Source organism: Uloborus diversus, chromosome 4 (genome assembly GCF_026930045.1).
Source record: "Uloborus diversus isolate 005 chromosome 4, Udiv.v.3.1, whole genome shotgun sequence".
Taxonomy (NCBI): domain Eukaryota; kingdom Metazoa; phylum Arthropoda; class Arachnida; order Araneae; family Uloboridae; genus Uloborus; species Uloborus diversus.
The window spans coordinates 82,679,655-82,695,985 of NC_072734.1; the positions used below are offsets into that span (position 1 = coordinate 82,679,655).

The following is a 16,331-nucleotide window of genomic DNA, read 5'->3' on the forward strand; positions in this document are numbered from 1 at the left end:
AGGCACGTTAATAGAATGTCTAAATAATTTGTGGCATCGACAAGAATTAACTTTTAGAACAAAATAACCGTACTATTTTTCAGGGTTGTTTGGTTTAAACCAATTGGTTTTTTAAAAAATGTTTTTTTTTTTTTAAAAAGTCAACAAAAAAAAATCCATTTTACAGGTTTACATTGATTTCCTCACACATATTGAAAAATGTAAAATTCCATTTATGCTAAGTTCCTAGCTAAGTTGCATGGATAAATACTAAAACTGCAAAGTTGCTTCTTCAAAATGTATTATAAGCTTTAATCGAAAAAACTATTAATATATTTTTTATTTCATATATGTGCCATAAAGCAGATTTCAGTCAACTTCCATCATTATGCTTAATTTGCATGATTAGTTAAGATTTACTAAGGATTGAATCTTTTATTGTAGATGCAATTCATTATATTGCTCACTCCTGTTGCAGGGGTGTGACATTTTTGCCCATTTATTTGCACTTTCCTGGAATTTTAACTTTGACTGGTAAGGTAATCAACAGTTTAACTTAATTGTTTGCACCTAAAAATTAAGATTTGTTCTGCAGGTGAACACAAATAATATTTCTTGAATCAAATTAAAAAGAAAAAGTTTATACTTCATATCATGATACACAATAGTTTCTTATATTATAATGTAGGAAGATTAAAAGACAAATTTTTAAATTCCCAGAACAAAATGCAAATGTATGTGTAAAAATTGATTGAGAAATATATAAATCTTCACATTTAAACTACACTCTCCATTGGTGTTTTTTTTTTTTTTTTTGATTCTGTGTGCTCAAAAGATTTTGATTGGCTATACACCTATGCTGCTTTATGACTATTGGGTGCAGATAATTCTTAGTTCCCCCCCCCCCCCCTTTTGTTCATTGGAATTGGGATTTTGGTATTTGCTTTGCCTTAGCTAACCTGTGCACAGTTTACAAAAGTTACTTACTCATACTGTTTTAAAAAGAATGTCTAATTCTGGTAGAAAAAAAAAAGACCTAATCTGGCTTTCATTTGATGAAATCAAAAATGAAGCCAGTATTTCGTATCATAAAAGGTCTATATATACATGCATACTAATATGTCAATCAAGTCAAACATTTCAATCACTATTTTCCCGCAGAAAGTTATTTTAATTATTTAATTTAGTCACAAGATTTTGTTCTAATCCCTTTAATTAACCAAGAAATTAGGTATAATGTGACTATTGAATAACTGTTAATTACATGGAACCTTAATTACCTTCCAAAAATTAATTGTTTTTCTTGCAAATAGTATTTAAACGAAAAAAAACCCTGGTTTAAACCAAAAAAACCTGGTTTAAACCAAAAAACTGGTTTTTTGGTTTTTTTGAAGGAAAAAAAAACGGTTTTTTTTTTACCAACCCTGCTATTTTTGTAAAATTAATTTACATACAGTAAAAATAAAGTTAAAAACTACAAGAACCCTTCAAGGATTTGTAAAAACAAAGAATTTCGGAAGTGAGTTTTTTTTTAATTCTAAAATAAAGAACTTACCTTTTTATGGTATAAATCCTCACATTCAGTCTAAAACAATACATCATATCACAATGGCACATTACAGATACACACCATGTTGGAGTTAACTTTTAACTAACGTTCAAGTTTGAAGAAACTGGCATTTTCTAATGTTTTTACTTCAAAACACAACTACTGAATTTAAACTAACACAAAATAAGGTTTCCTGTAAGGTATTATTGCACGAAACAACACGTATCTCTCCTGCGTGAAACCAAGTAAACAAGTTTGAACAGATCTAAGATTGTCTTCGGGTTGCTAAACACAGGTTAGTTTCGCCAGGGATGCCATGTTTAAAAAATTATCGCCTCATTGACGAGAAAAATATTTCAATTTTGTGCAAAAATCGGATGTTGCCAAATGGGGGGGGGGGATATCACATCTGTACCTCAAATATTACTGAAACGTTTGAATTTCAAAAAATCTATTTAAATCAAAAAAGTCAGATTTAAATATCAAAAAATCTGGTATAAAAAAAATTCAATATAAAACAAAAAAAAATATTTTATATTTAAAAAAGAAAAAAAATCATGACTTTTGTCAACCCTGAACAGAGTGAATATACTATACAGACACAGAATTAAAATTAAGGACTTGACAGAGAATACTCATAGCAAAAATAGAGAATATGGAATAAATAAAATAAATGGAACCATCCAATGGATAATCATTACTTTGCTGGAATAATATAATAACAGAATAATTTCTTTTATCATATAATGAAAGAACAATATTTCTACTCAAATGCAGAACTTTACCTGAATTCTACACTTCACTAAATCTAAAGGTACAACTGCTGTATGTGTTATGCCACAACTTAGAATACCTCCAAAGCCACATAGGCCATAATATTTCAAACTTCCGTATTCACAGCTTTCTTGTTCTAAAAAATAAAAAATTTTAAGGATGAAATTTTAGACTATGGAATAACATTTAAATAATACCATTGAAACAAAATCTGAATATACTAGCATTACAAAAGTTATAATCTACAATAATTGCATTTTTTTTTCTTCTTTTCTACAATAATTGCATTTTTCTTTTTCGTTCTTTTATCATTAGTTTTGATAAGTCGTTATTACCAAATGATTCGATTTCAAATTACTAAAACAACCCCCCCCCCACCCCTTTTTTTTATCTAAATATACAAAAGTGACGGTGTTTCTTAGTTTGTACCCGGTGGCTAGAAGAACCCATAGCACCTACAGCCCTGAAACTTGGCACAAAAATTCGAACACACCCCAGGCCAGTGCACCTCAAAGCCGAAAATCTAAATTTCGAACTAGTTTTTTCTAGTTAACTAATTAAGATAAATTTTGACTAATTAGAGTGTAAAAAAAATCCCCCACCCCCAAACATTATATATCGATAGAAAGGGTTTTCCTTCCCAAACAAGATGATGTTTGTTCCATTTCTCTCAATTAATTAGAACATGAGATATAAGAGATTCTAACTGAGCCAATTTTCAAGGTTTCTCTTTCGAGAAATTGCTATACCACTAGGTCCACTTTCCAGACAATTTTAAACTATAACTCTAGGTCCATTTTCCAGACAATTTTTTCAATTTCTTTCTTTTTAAACATTTTGGAGGAAGCTACCTTTGTTGCTTACGAATATTTTGCTGTTATTACTTTTATTTTAAATTCATTGTGCGTACGTTAATTGATTTTCTTTTTAAGTAGAAAGTCTCTTGGCGAATTTGGCGATGAATTATGGAGAATTTTACATTCGAAAGCTACTGCAAATGTAATTTTGATGTAATGTTTTTCTTTACATTTTTAGCACAGGGAGCACTGTGCGGGTACTGCTAGTTAAGTCATAAAATACTGCAAAACCACTAATGTCTTGATAATTGGGGTCAAAAATATTTTAATTATGCAGACCTGCCCAGTTCAAAAACAAAAAAGCAGAAGATTGTCTGCAAGGTAGGTTTCAACATACCAATACACATAAAGGGTGTCCTATCACGATTGTATAAACTAAGCATCTCTCGATTCCTCGTGGGGAGACATTACAAAAAAAAAAAAAAAAACCTACAGAAGTACATCTTTAAGATTCCCGTTTCTGGAGAAAAGTATAATGTCATATTTAATATGGGGGAGGGGGAGAATGAGTGTGCAATCAGCCATTCTATGCATTGCCAAGGCAGCTTCAATGCAAGCAACAATAAATTGAATAATTGAATAAATTGAACATCTTCAGATGCAAACTTAAAATTTTTAATGTTCATGCTTTTGTTACAACATTTATTTTTTCTCACAAACTAGAGATGAGTTCGGGCTCACTTTTGAGAGCCCAGTCCCGAAAATTTGAAACCGAGCCCGAAGGAAACTTTCTTGTATCAAAAACTGAGCCTTCTACAGTCTGACATGATCTCTGTTCATGAAAAATGTTACGTCAAATGTTCTTCATTAACAGAAGTTTCTAAATTTTCTTAAAATGCTCCACTTCGAAATTAATTTCTGTATGACATATTGCAATAGTAATCGCAAAAAAACACTATAAATAAACGTTAATTAATTTAGTTATTTCTTCTTTTTTGGGGGGGGGGGGGAATTGGACATTGATTGAACTGATTTAAATGTTGCTTTCATGTTCTCACAGTAGGAAAATGTTTATTTGCTTTGAATTTGTATGGAGATTGGCGTTTGAATATCTGTGCTGGAGCCCGAGCCCGAAACCTATTTCCGGTTCTAGAGCACGCTTCGGGCCCGGGCTGAGCCCGTCTCATCTCTATCACAAACCTTGATGGGACATCCAGTATATTTATGTACAAATAAACATAGGTACAAGATGTCATATAAGGGTCATTCCATGTCAACTCAACACACACATTTTACCTCAACCCAGTGGCGGCTCATGGGAGGGGTCGGAGGTGGCTGAAGAAGTGAAATTGTTGAGCATAAATAAGATTTTATGTAAAGAAGGAGATCCATGTTTAGAAGTTCACTGTTTAAAGCCAATTGGGTTTGGTCTATATCATTTTCTAGAAGCGAGTAAGTTGTTCCTGTTGGAGTGACTCCGTTTACTCTTGTTAGTAAGTCCACAACAGAGACCCACGGTACTTCAATCAATCAATCAATCCCCCTTCCCCCAAAAAATAGACCGTCAAAGAGACCTCTATGCTAATATATATGCTTCTATATATCCATTTCATATTTCTGCATTTTAGACGTTCTTATAGATTAGACGTGTGCCACTGGCGTAGCGGAAGGGAAGGAGGGCTTTACACCTTCCCTCCCCCCAAGAAGCACTAAAGCTATATGTATACATGCAAATTTAATGACCTTCTTTCCCTGTGTGGACACCCTCAGCTTGATACATGTAAAAACTTAACGAAAGATTGAACACAGACTAATTGTCAATGAAGCCTACATGACATAGATAAAGTTACCTAAATAAAAATTTCATGCATTTGAAAAACCGACTAGTATTTTAACATAACAATTTTATATATACCAGTAGCTGAAGCGGCAGAAATAACTCGAGAAGTTTCCATTGCAGATTTCATATCCATTGACCGACTTTCACCTTGAGCGGCTTCACAGCGGGCATGGAAAGGGGTACACAATTGGCTGTTTTTTGGCCGTTTCTATCAGTGATGAAAACATCTTGGTCTTAGAGTACCTTCAGAAGAAAGTTTGCATTGAAAATTAAATACTTTTACTTAAAAATTTCTTTAAAAAATAAAAATCTCGATAAGAGAACTAACCTCTATGCCCAACCGCCAGGTGGTCAAAAGCCGAAAAGACAAAAGAGTAATCTCAAGTACTGCAGCCACATTCAAAAGAAACAATAATGTATTTACAGAAGCAATAAAATTAATTGTTGCTAAGAACTATCTAATCTATTTTATTGTAGCAATAAAAGGCTTTTTGAAATATTTGACGCGTTACAACGATAGAGGTTGAGAATCTCCTAGAATAGAAATCAAATGTAGGTTTTTGGAGTTTTTTTCAACTCATGGAACAGATTCTAGCTTAAAAAATTAAAACGTCCGCAGAAGAGAGTAGTTTTTGAATCAAAATTAAGTTCTGGATTTATTTTGCATTATTTTCTTAAAACTTCAGTTATTATATAGAAATAATTTTCTCGGTGGCAACACTTTCATCCAAATTTCATAACATTTTGCGAATTCGGAAGCTTGGAATTTTAATTTTTGACAAGACTTGATAGAATTAACTATCTTATTGACAATGGCAGACGCTGAAGATATCGGGTAACTTATGAGATTGCATTTTTTTTTTGTGTCACAAATAAAATTTGTTGTTCTTTGCTTTGCCATGAATTTCTAATTCTGAAAAACTATCAGATTCGAAGGGGGGAAATAATGCTCTTTAAGCATTATTTGCAACAAACTTTTAAAGTTTATTGACTTTAATAATCATTTATCTGTTATAATAATATCTTAAATCTTTACCTTGTAGTGTTATAGTATGCTCAGGTTTTTTGTAACTTGCTTTATTGTCAGTATCACAATCTATCTATCTTGACATTCAACTTTTTTCATCGTGATGAAAGTTTGAACATTACAGTTCGAATGTATTTAAGATTTCTTAGAGTGTTTCATTCATAATGTTTTCACTGCCAGGTGTTGAATGAAATGAGGTAAATTGGGTTAATCTCTACGTAGTATAAAATGAAGTCTCCAAAAAGTGTCTGTTTGTGTGAGCGCGCAAAACGCGAGAACTACCCAGCCGATTTCGCTGAAATTTTCACAGTATCTTTCTTTCAGCCCCAGAAATATTTGCAAACCGGTTTGAAAAAAATTCGACGGGTAGTTCTTTTTTTATTCCAATTTTCACAAAAATTCCCCAAATATAGTGGTGAAAAATTACTTTCACATATTAATATTACATATTGTTGGAAAGAATAGAATTTTTTGCGTTCTATGGAATTTGTTACAATGCTCTAACTTTATTACGGCGGGAGTTATTTGTGTTTTTAAGCCCGAATTTTTTTAGGCTTAGTGAAATTTAGGCACTACACTTTCTACATTAAATCTATCAATAAAAAGTGAAGGAATTGTCCCACAGTTTTCTTTTTGACACCATTGGAAAAAAGGACATTTTTTACTCCGGATCTAATTCAACCTTTGGTTGAAAAAGTAAGCTTCTAACTCCAAATCTAATTTGAAAAATCAAATTTCCATTCAAGTTGTTGACCATTTATTTTCGCGTTTCCATGGTTACACTTTTTGAATCGATTGCATCTTTCACACTTTAATTTCTTAAAGTAATTTTATGTTTCCATGGTTATGCTCTTTAAATCCATCTTTTCCATTTTAATTTCTTAACTTTAAGAAATTAAAATGGAAAAGATGGATTTAAAGAGCGTAACCATGGTTGGGAGGAGCCGGTCGACGCTGTTGCTGCAGAGGGAGGCAGGGGCAAATAAAATCATAGGAACATCAAAAGCACCATCATTGTTTGGAAGGGAAATTTTGCATGATGTTTCTTTTTCTTTTATTTAAGCCTGATTGTTGAGCATAAGTCACTTGACATAATTTTTATTTTCATGGTAGACCAGGCAACGCAACTAGTTACAGGGTTTGTACGCTCCTTTAAAACTCCTCTAATACTCCTTCATTTAGGAAAATTTTTTGAAGGGCGCTTCAAACTCTTTCATTTTGGTTTTAACTCCTTCAAAACTCCTTCTTTTTTAGTTCAAGACTACACAATCTTTCTCTTTATCAGAAACTTAAAATACTTCAAGTGAGAACTAACTTCGTCACAAAGGCGATTTTAATGTAGTAATTTCGTGCATTTATTTTTTTGGATTTACAAATTGATCATAGTTAATTCATAAAAGTTGAAGGTGAAAATTTTATTAGAAGACTAAGACATTTCATAAGTGAAGTAAAACATGCTTAAATGGTGCTTGGCTATTTTTTCAAGTTTTATTATTGTTTTTTCCCCTACCACACTCTCAGCAGCAAAAGGCAAGTTGCCTAATTATTATTAAATATTTAAAGCTGCATAAGTAAATGTACTACACTAAGTGATTGCGTTAAAAAAAAAACAATTGTTTAATTAATTGCAGTTATCTTAATATATAAAAATCTTCTTTGCGGACGTTTGTCACCATAAGGCTTTTAAACAGCGGGACCGATTTTGATCAAATTTTTTGTGTGTAATTAAGTTGTGGCAAGCATGGTTTCGAAACGCGATGGATCGAATCGGAAACGTTTTTGTTAATCAATTAATTCATTTAAACATTGGATGGCAAAATCTCCCAAATGATTAATATTTATTTTAAACTATTGTTGAGCGAGAACTGAAATAAATATTTAACCCGTTGCCAAAGGACAATAAGAAAGCCAGCTCGGCTTTTTGTAATGAAATTTCCTACTGTGATATGTCAGTTGAGAATAGAAAAAAACATAGAGAGTGAGAGCGAAGCCTTCATTTTTTGAAAGCAACGATTTTAGGTCCAGTGATATATTTTAAAGTAAAGTACTGCAAGGTTCACGCAAAACGTGTATTATGTCGTTGTAGTTGAACCATGTGACCGGATCGATGCTTTAGGTTTTCCTAACCAAATGATCAGAAAGTACCATACCTAGTAACATTTGTTTCAAGGCTGAAATCCATCTGAATCTTGGCACCAATGTCAAGAATACTTTAAAGGTTATCTAAGTAATCAGTACATTATTCGCAACTCCAATAAACTATAGAGGGAGCTGCAGCCACTGTCTCATGGCTGACGAAAAAGGTAAAACAAACGCATGCCGTAACTTATTATTTGCTTTGACGCTTATTGAACGACAGTAATTTTTCATCGTGTTTGTAGGAAGCTTTCTTTTCTATTCTTCTGAAATAACATTGCACCAGAAACTGTCTGAAGCCTGTAATTTACCCCGAAGAAAATACGTGGAATGGAATGTTTTTCCTTTTTCTTTAGTATTGTTACGAATTCCGTAAATAGTAATTATTGTAGGAACGTAACCTGTAAATAGTTTCCCGTAATGAATATACATCCCCTTTTTCATATGGCTAAAGTATACGACCCCTATTTCCTTTTTGTTCATTGATAAAATTTGATAACGGTCTACTACTTTACAGAAGCTTGTGGAATATTTGAGAAATTTCTTTTCGGTGTATTTAAGCCGTTAGCGATGGATAAACAGTTGAGTTTCGATTGATATTTCGAACTGAGAAGATTTTTGCTTTGTTTATAGCGAGGCATTTCGCTGTGTTGTTTTCGTATTTGGAAGTAAATATGTGTGTAAACGTTGAGTTTACGGTGTTGTGTGAAAATTGCTTAATTGCTGATGAATAATTTAGCAGTTGTTGAAGATCTTTCCTGTACATAGTGTAAATAAATTTCCTGTGTTTTTATCAAGAACTGTGTCTTCATTTCAAGAAAGTGGAAGTCGCACCGAATCCGTTACAGTATTGATAATAACCGCAAGGTAGCGTATTCGAGCTCTGAAGTTGCGAATTAAAGGAAAAGATGATGGAATTTAAAAACGAAACAAATTTTATTTTTGTTCAGATAAATTACAACAGGGTAGTTCTGTACACAAAAGAACAGTACAGTGGAAGATCTTTATCTTTGGTGGAAAGAACAAATTAGGCAATATATGAAGCTTAAAAAGTTTTGGTTCAAAAATCGGACCACTAATCGGTCTGAGTTGGCTTCTCTCACTGATCGGCTGGATTACAGTAACGTGGTGGCTTGGCGATTTGGGGTATAAACAATAGAGTTGCGCGATCATTTGTTTACATTTTAAAGATACTGCTAATGTAATTTATTGTTTTTTTTGTTTTTTTTTTTTTGTTTTTGTTTATTTGGTAAAATATTTCAAATTGCAAAGGATTGTTTTTCGTTTTGAGGAGTTTTTAGTCATTTTAGTTGAAGAGTGTTTATTTTACATCGGGAGGGGGGGGGATGAGTGATTTTCGCATTAGATAAATTAAGTTGTAATAAATATATGCATTCTTACACCAAGCAGCTTAAAACATTTTCTTTTTACTTATTTTTTTCAACAAAACGGTTCAAACACTTGATAGTTTATAGAAATGTTTTAACTTTTCAATTTACAAAGTTTGAACAGAACAACGTTTGTCGGGTCTTCTAGTGATATTGTAAAAAGGGTCATCCACAACTGATGTCATGCTTTGAGGAGGAGACGGGCTCTTGAAATTGTGACAAGGGGAAGAGAGAGGGTGACAAAAAGTGACATCACAGTTATTGTAACAATATGTTTGTGAAAAATATGACGTGGCAAGAGGAGAAGTTTGGGGTGAAGTGTGACACTTTGGGATAAAGGGTGCTGATTGTCAAATATATTGAAAAAAAGTGTGACATCATTTAATGACACTCCATTAGTACTCCTTCAAAATCTCATTTTACTCCTTCAAAACTCCTCCAAAACTCCTTCATTTTTTTTCTGAAATTTTGTACGAACCCTGAGTTAGCTATAAGCAAAATCTGACAAATCCCAGGCGACTAAAAACATCTACCTTGGCCGGTGAATAGTTCTTTCAGAAGCCATGTCATATTGAAATTTCTAATAAACTCTGAGAAATAATTTGTTTGTTGTCCCCCTCCTCCTCCCCCTCCAAAAAAAACATTCCTGGTGCCTAAGATTTTTGGTTAATGTGATAGCATACTTCTCAGTGTGAAAAGTGATGCAAGTCAAACTCATGTACAACAGCTGCTTTCTAGTGTCTTCTCTGGAATTTAGAAACGTGTCTTGTTGCAGAAAAATAAATATTTTAGTGTTGTAAGTTTGAGTAGTTTCCGATAGGATTTGGGATTACAGTATATAGTCACCTAGCGAAAGGTGCAGAATTACTGTCTGATTTGGATTGTATGGAAAGGCCAATATCCGGTTTAAAGGCGTAAATGGAAGCATCTACTAGTTTTCAGGGATCGCAGCATTTGCAGATGTATGTTAGCCTCTAAATTAACCCTTTCACGGTTCTGAGCCATAAGTAAGATGCGTGAAATTCTTCTCCATGAAATTGTTTACTGGAGTGACCTGCAAGTAAGTGTCCTACCTGGTATCAATGTCTAGCTACGGCCCTGTGCAACAGATGGTTTGACAACTTACATTTAGCATCAGAAAAATATGTGCGAAATTCTTTTGAATGTTCTTGGTAGGGCGTGATAAGACCTTCAAAACAAAAACCATCAGAGTTAAGCATTCAAATGAGCAGAGCACCCGCATCAAATTTTTAATTTTCCCCTCATTCTGATGGGCTCCTCTTAACTGGACATTTGCCTATATTCCATACAATCCATGTTTGAAATGTATTTCATTTTAATGTTATTTAATGGTCTTTTTTATTTGACATATTTTTAGAAATTTTATTGAACATTGAATTACTTTTTATAGTCCAATTTATTTGGTGAAATTTCAACATTTAAATGTCCCATTTAGGATGGTTGTGGAATGTGGAGCCAAGTTTTCTATGAACTAACCACGACCAGGGCTCAAAAATTATATTGCCCAAGCTGATCAGGCATGAATCTTTTACCTTTACATGCCTGGCTGGGCATGTCATTTTTCAATCAAATATTTCAAATATAAAGAATCAAATGTAAATTTATAGTTGCTTAATGTCGCCAAAAATTATCATGTACCTGCCTACTCCTCTGGTTTTTCTGGGAGATTCCTGGACTGCAGTATTTTTCGAAATTGTGCAAATGATGTAAGGAACTTCTGATTGTGCTTAGAAAGATCGTGAAGAATGCTCATTCTTCCCATTATAACGGAAAAAAATTGTAATATTGCTGTATTTTCAGTAAGTTACCGCCCTACAGCCAGGGCTAAGGCAGAAATACATGAAATACACCGATAGCTCAGTTTTCGGCTTGAATGATTGAGCTGTCGTTGTATTTCATGTATTGCTGTATGTCACAATTCTCTATGGAGTTTTTCCTCCCAATAGATGGTGGCAGTTATGCTATCATAGCTCAAAATCACCCTCAGTCGCAGCGGTGCAGTTACGAAGGCACCAAGGGAGAAGGATTCTCTCTACTTTTTAACTGTTCCCTCACTTTAATATAAGCTTTCCAAACTTTTACATTCAATTATTTTGTGCTCAAATCTGAAAAATTTAGGTTTTAGTTTTTAAAAGTGGCAATAAAAAATAAAAATCGCAATAAGTTCTGAAAAATAGGAGCTGGCTGCTAAAATTTCTTACTTGACTTTTAGATTTTTAGAATAGGATTTGCCAACCATTGCAGATAATGCAAATGGAAAGATTATGAAAGAGGTAAAATAAAATACAGAGTATGAACCATAATAAAAACCTGTGTCTTCATTTCAATATTTTGAATTGTCACAATAAAAAGCAAAATATGACATGGTTTATACTGTGCAATTTCTTACAAATTGCTGTGTCTTTGTTAAAATGAGAAATAAAGAATATCAAAATAAGGCTTGGATCTATAAATTTTGAGCCCCTCTGCAACAAAATCTCAAGGGCACATCCCCAGAGTTCAGCACGAAAAATTTGCAATGTTATAAGTCTTAGTGCTAGTTTTTCTGCAATTTCTTGCGGCCTTGAGGCCCTCCTTAAGGGTGTGCCCCCTCCCCCCCTCTCCATCACGGTATACGCCCAAAATGTCGCGGGCCAAAATGTCGCGGCCAAAATGTCGCCGGTCCAAAATGTCGCCGTCCCAAAATGTCGCCGGTCCAAAATGTCGCCGTCCCAAAATGTCGCCGGTCCAAAATGTCGCCGTCCCAAAATGTCGCCAGTCCACAATTTCGCCGGCCCAAAATGTCGCCAGTCCAAAATATCGTCGGTCCAAAATGTCGCCGGTCCAAAATGTCGCCGGCCCAAAATTCGCTAGTTCAATTGGTACGAAAAATTTAAATGTACGTCGATTCTTTTCAGCATAAAAGTTGCGAAAGAATATTAATTGCCTTTCAAAGTAAGTTCTTTCAAAAATTCCAAACGTTTTCTCCTGTTTTAATTCGTAAGCATCAGATTAATTCCAGAAAATTAATAGTTTTCAGAAAAACATACGTTTTTCTGTATACTATTAAGAACGTAAACATGCGAAAGGCTGCTGCAACGGATTTCTCTTTCTCGTTTAATCTGATTAATAATAATACTCAAGATGTAAAGCAAAGGATCAAGATGTAACGCAAGGATTCAGACAAAAAATTGGTATGGAAGTAAAACTAAATTGTTCTAAAGGCGAATGAAAGAATAGTGAGGCGCTATGTGAATATGGCAAGAGAATAGGCGGTTTGCATTTTTTGGCGTAATGAAGTAAAAACAAATAACTCCTTCACTCTAGACAAGTCAGTAATTTAGGGGATCAGGCGGAATGGCCCCCGACTTTGAATTTTTTTTATATATACAAGTGGAAGTGCTTTTTATAGCAATCCTATGAAATTTGCATTGGTTATATGCCCGTTATACTCCCTCTCCCCTTTCACTAGAAAAATTCGAAATCACGGGCCAGGGTGGAAATCAAGTAGAAAGGTATCTTAATGAAATTTAATTTTCTCATAGATTTTTTACCATCATCCTAAAAACTGTAAAAAAAAAAAAAAACTGTACGTTTTCAGTGAGATATACGTTGGTTAAAGTAAGATCAAAACTGTTCTGAGACTTTTTCTGGAAATGAAACTGAAGAAGTTTAACAAGACTGCTCGAGACCTTCCTCTGAGAGGGCATTTGTATGTCCTTTGCGTCCGGGATTTTGGGACAGCAAAACAAATGTTTAACAGAGATGACAGATTATTGCCGTGGAAACTCTGTCTTATGAGTAAAATTCTGAAATTACGTCGAAATCTTCACTGTCAAATCTTTTGAAATCAATAAAACCCGTAATCGCTAAAACAGGTGTCTTTCACTCAGATTTTTGAAAAACGACTCTACGCAATGACGAATATTTTCAATTCTCAACATTCATGAAATTTATATATTCGATAGAACATCAAGGGGGACAATTTCAGAACAGCTATTTTATTAGAGGTTTTCAAGAGGATACTTTCATGCTTGCGAAGTAGCGTCAGCTGAATCACATTTTCCAATTTTAAATAGAAAAGAAAAAATTTCACAATGTAGGGTGAAATAACTGATATCAATGAGATTATTCAGATCAATTTTAACCTAGACTTATTTTTAAAATGAGTTTCAAAAAGTAATAGTTCTAGCTCAATATAGCTTGGTAATTCAGAAAAAAAAGAATACTGATAATAATAATAATAAACAAATAAGTTTTTCCCTCTCAGAAAAAAATACTGTTTTAATTATTGAATTTTTACTACGCAAATTGTATAAGAATGCAAACTCAGTTTTTATTTAACACCCACGCTAGTTAAAGTGCTACACAGGGTTCGTACGGGTCATGGAAATCCTGGAAAGTCATGGAAAAAGTATTAACAAATTTCAGACCTGGAAAAGTCATGGAAAATTAATAATTTTTATTAAAAGTCATGGAAATTTATTTTAAGTCATGGAAAATGTTTTGGGTAGTAAGAAAGTAACAATAACTAAAAGAGCGCTAGAAATATTGAGTGATTTAGTAATATTGCATATAAATTGAGCGATCTCAAAAACAAATCTGAGTTTTGGAATCCAATTTCATCCACTTCTGTAACAGCTGCTCGCCTTTTTTTGTAATGGGATTGTATTACTTGGACGTCGCTAATTTTGAATTAACCATTATTTTCAGCATTTATATTTTGTCTTCTGCATAGTAGTGGACTTGCATATTCTTGATTTTGTCACTCCCCTTCAAAAAATGTAATTCAATTGCATCCGAGTTTGTTTCAACTACTTGGTAAAAAATTCATTATTAAATTTACCAGAGTTTATCTTAATATGTTGAAGGCTTTAGAAAATGAAGAGTTTAGTCAGGCAATAGGACATAGAAATAGGGGAATTCTAATACTCTAAAACAGTGGTGCCCAACATACAGCTCGCAAAACTGATCCTTGTGACCAGCTGAAATATCTGGTTTAGAAAAATGAATTTACTGAAAAACGTGACTTTATTTTAATGAACGCATACACTGTCAAGTTACATGGGTGATTAGATGCACTAATGACACCAAAGGATAATGTTTTTATGAAGAATATTTATTATTAGAAACTAAGTAATGATTCATTTAATTTTGCCCTATTTATTGAATATTTATTTGATATTTAAACATCAGTTGTATTGCATTCACTATATTTTCATTTTGCTTGAATTTATATAATGAAGACACATACGAATAATTTATTAGTATCTGCAGTCTGTGCTGATATTTTTTCAGTCACTAGTAAGTGTTTCAATGAGGCAGTGGCACTCACGTAGCAGTTTTTCTACTGTCCATTTCCAGAAACGTTGTCAAGTTTTACTTTAAATAGTACTATTCTCTTCGTGTAACGAGGTCATGAAAAATTTTATGAAGTCATGAAAAAGTCTTGGAAAAGTCATGGAATTTTTTTATCCAAATTGAGTGTGAACCCTGGCTACAAAAATGAGAGGAATACACGGCTAATTTAGATTTTATTGATATCTTGCTCAACCTCTCATATTTAAATTCAGTATATTTTTCATTGTTTATTTAATTACACTGACTCACGTAAACGATTACGAAACTCAACTTAGAACAAAAATAAGGCTTGTTTTCGTTTAATTTCACTTGCATACTACATTTTTGTATGAATCCTCGTATTACTTCTTAAGATATAGCAGTCACATAAAACGATTAAAAATATTCGGTGATCCAGCCTTTTGGGATGACTGAAGCCAAAAATAAATGAGCAACTCGCCCTTTAAGATATACTTGTAGACCAAATTTTGTCTTAACCCTTGTACAGTAGACCCTCGTTTTACGCGGGTGTTATGTTCCACGGAAATGCTGCGTAAATCGAAACTGCGTAAATTGAGACCTAATATCAAAAATAGGGAATGGGTTCAAAATAGGGATTAGGTTCCGTAGATAAAAAAATACTTCATTCTAGTGATGACTAATTGTATGAAAAGTTTAATGTGTACTTATATCGATTTTTATGCATAATATGCATAAAGAAAACAAACTAATTTCGTGTTCTGTTTATGAAGAAGAGCTGGCTATGATAGTCTTTTGGTAGTCATTAACAGGGTTGCCACGCACCGGGAAAACCGGGAAAACCTGGAATTGTCAGGGAAAATGAAAATGGCCGAAAATCAGGGAAATGTCAGGGAAAATGAAAAATTGCATATTTCCGATCGTTCTTAGCGCCGCCTGCGGTCTATGACGTCAAAAAAAAAACCTTTCTGCCTTGTTTTTTTCGCCGCCATTCCCTTCCCATTCGTCGTTTTGTCATTCCCCTCTTTCTTCTTCCCCCTGCAGTTCTTTTTATCAACAACTCTGCCATTGGCACGTGCGCCATAGCAGTCGGCGTGCATCACAGCAGTCAGCGGCTCACAGCAGTCAGCGGCGGACATGCGCAGAAGGTACTTCTTTTCTTCCTCGTTTGAGCGGGCTCTGTTTAAGCGCTGCTTGTTTACGTCAGCAGTTCTGAAGTTGTTATGATGCACAGCACGTTGTTTTGTCTGGGAGTGCCGACTGAAGTTTTTAATGAGCTGCAATAATCTTTTCATATTTTATATTATTTCTTTAAATTAATTAATGAAATCGTATTATTCTAAACAATTTTGTTCTGTGAATTTAGTTCATGAGACAATTTTAAACTTAGAAAGTTTCTTTTTTACAGAAGTATCGCTAATCTTTTAGTATTTTGGTAGTGATCTTTTAGGACTTCCAATGCGCTTCTTTCTTTCAAAATAAAAGTAATCCGATTAAAAAAAAAATCTGCACATCAGAGAAG

At 33.6% G+C, this 16,331-nt stretch overlaps 2 protein-coding genes across 3 annotated transcripts in view; one reads left to right on the plus strand and one right to left on the minus strand.

Annotated features, from left to right (window-relative positions):
* LOC129221457 (phosphate carrier protein, mitochondrial-like) overlaps positions 1–5,166 on the minus strand; it is a 29,347-nt gene extending 24,181 nt beyond the window's left edge. The window contains 3 exon segments of the mRNA XM_054855939.1: positions 2,314–2,438; positions 5,015–5,138; positions 5,140–5,166. Of these exon segments, the coding sequence (XP_054711914.1) occupies positions 2,314–2,438; positions 5,015–5,138; positions 5,140–5,166 (276 nt within the window).
* Positions 5,167–5,650: 484 nt separating this feature from the next.
* The window catches only part of LOC129220112 (heterogeneous nuclear ribonucleoprotein 27C-like), a 53,867-nt gene continuing 43,186 nt past the window's right edge, over positions 5,651–16,331 (plus strand). For both annotated transcript variants that reach the window (XM_054854452.1, XM_054854454.1), the window contains exon 1: positions 5,651–5,774. In XM_054854452.1, the coding sequence (XP_054710427.1) occupies positions 5,752–5,774 (23 nt within the window). In that variant the 5' untranslated portion in view covers positions 5,651–5,751. The remainder of the gene's footprint in view (positions 5,775–16,331) is intronic.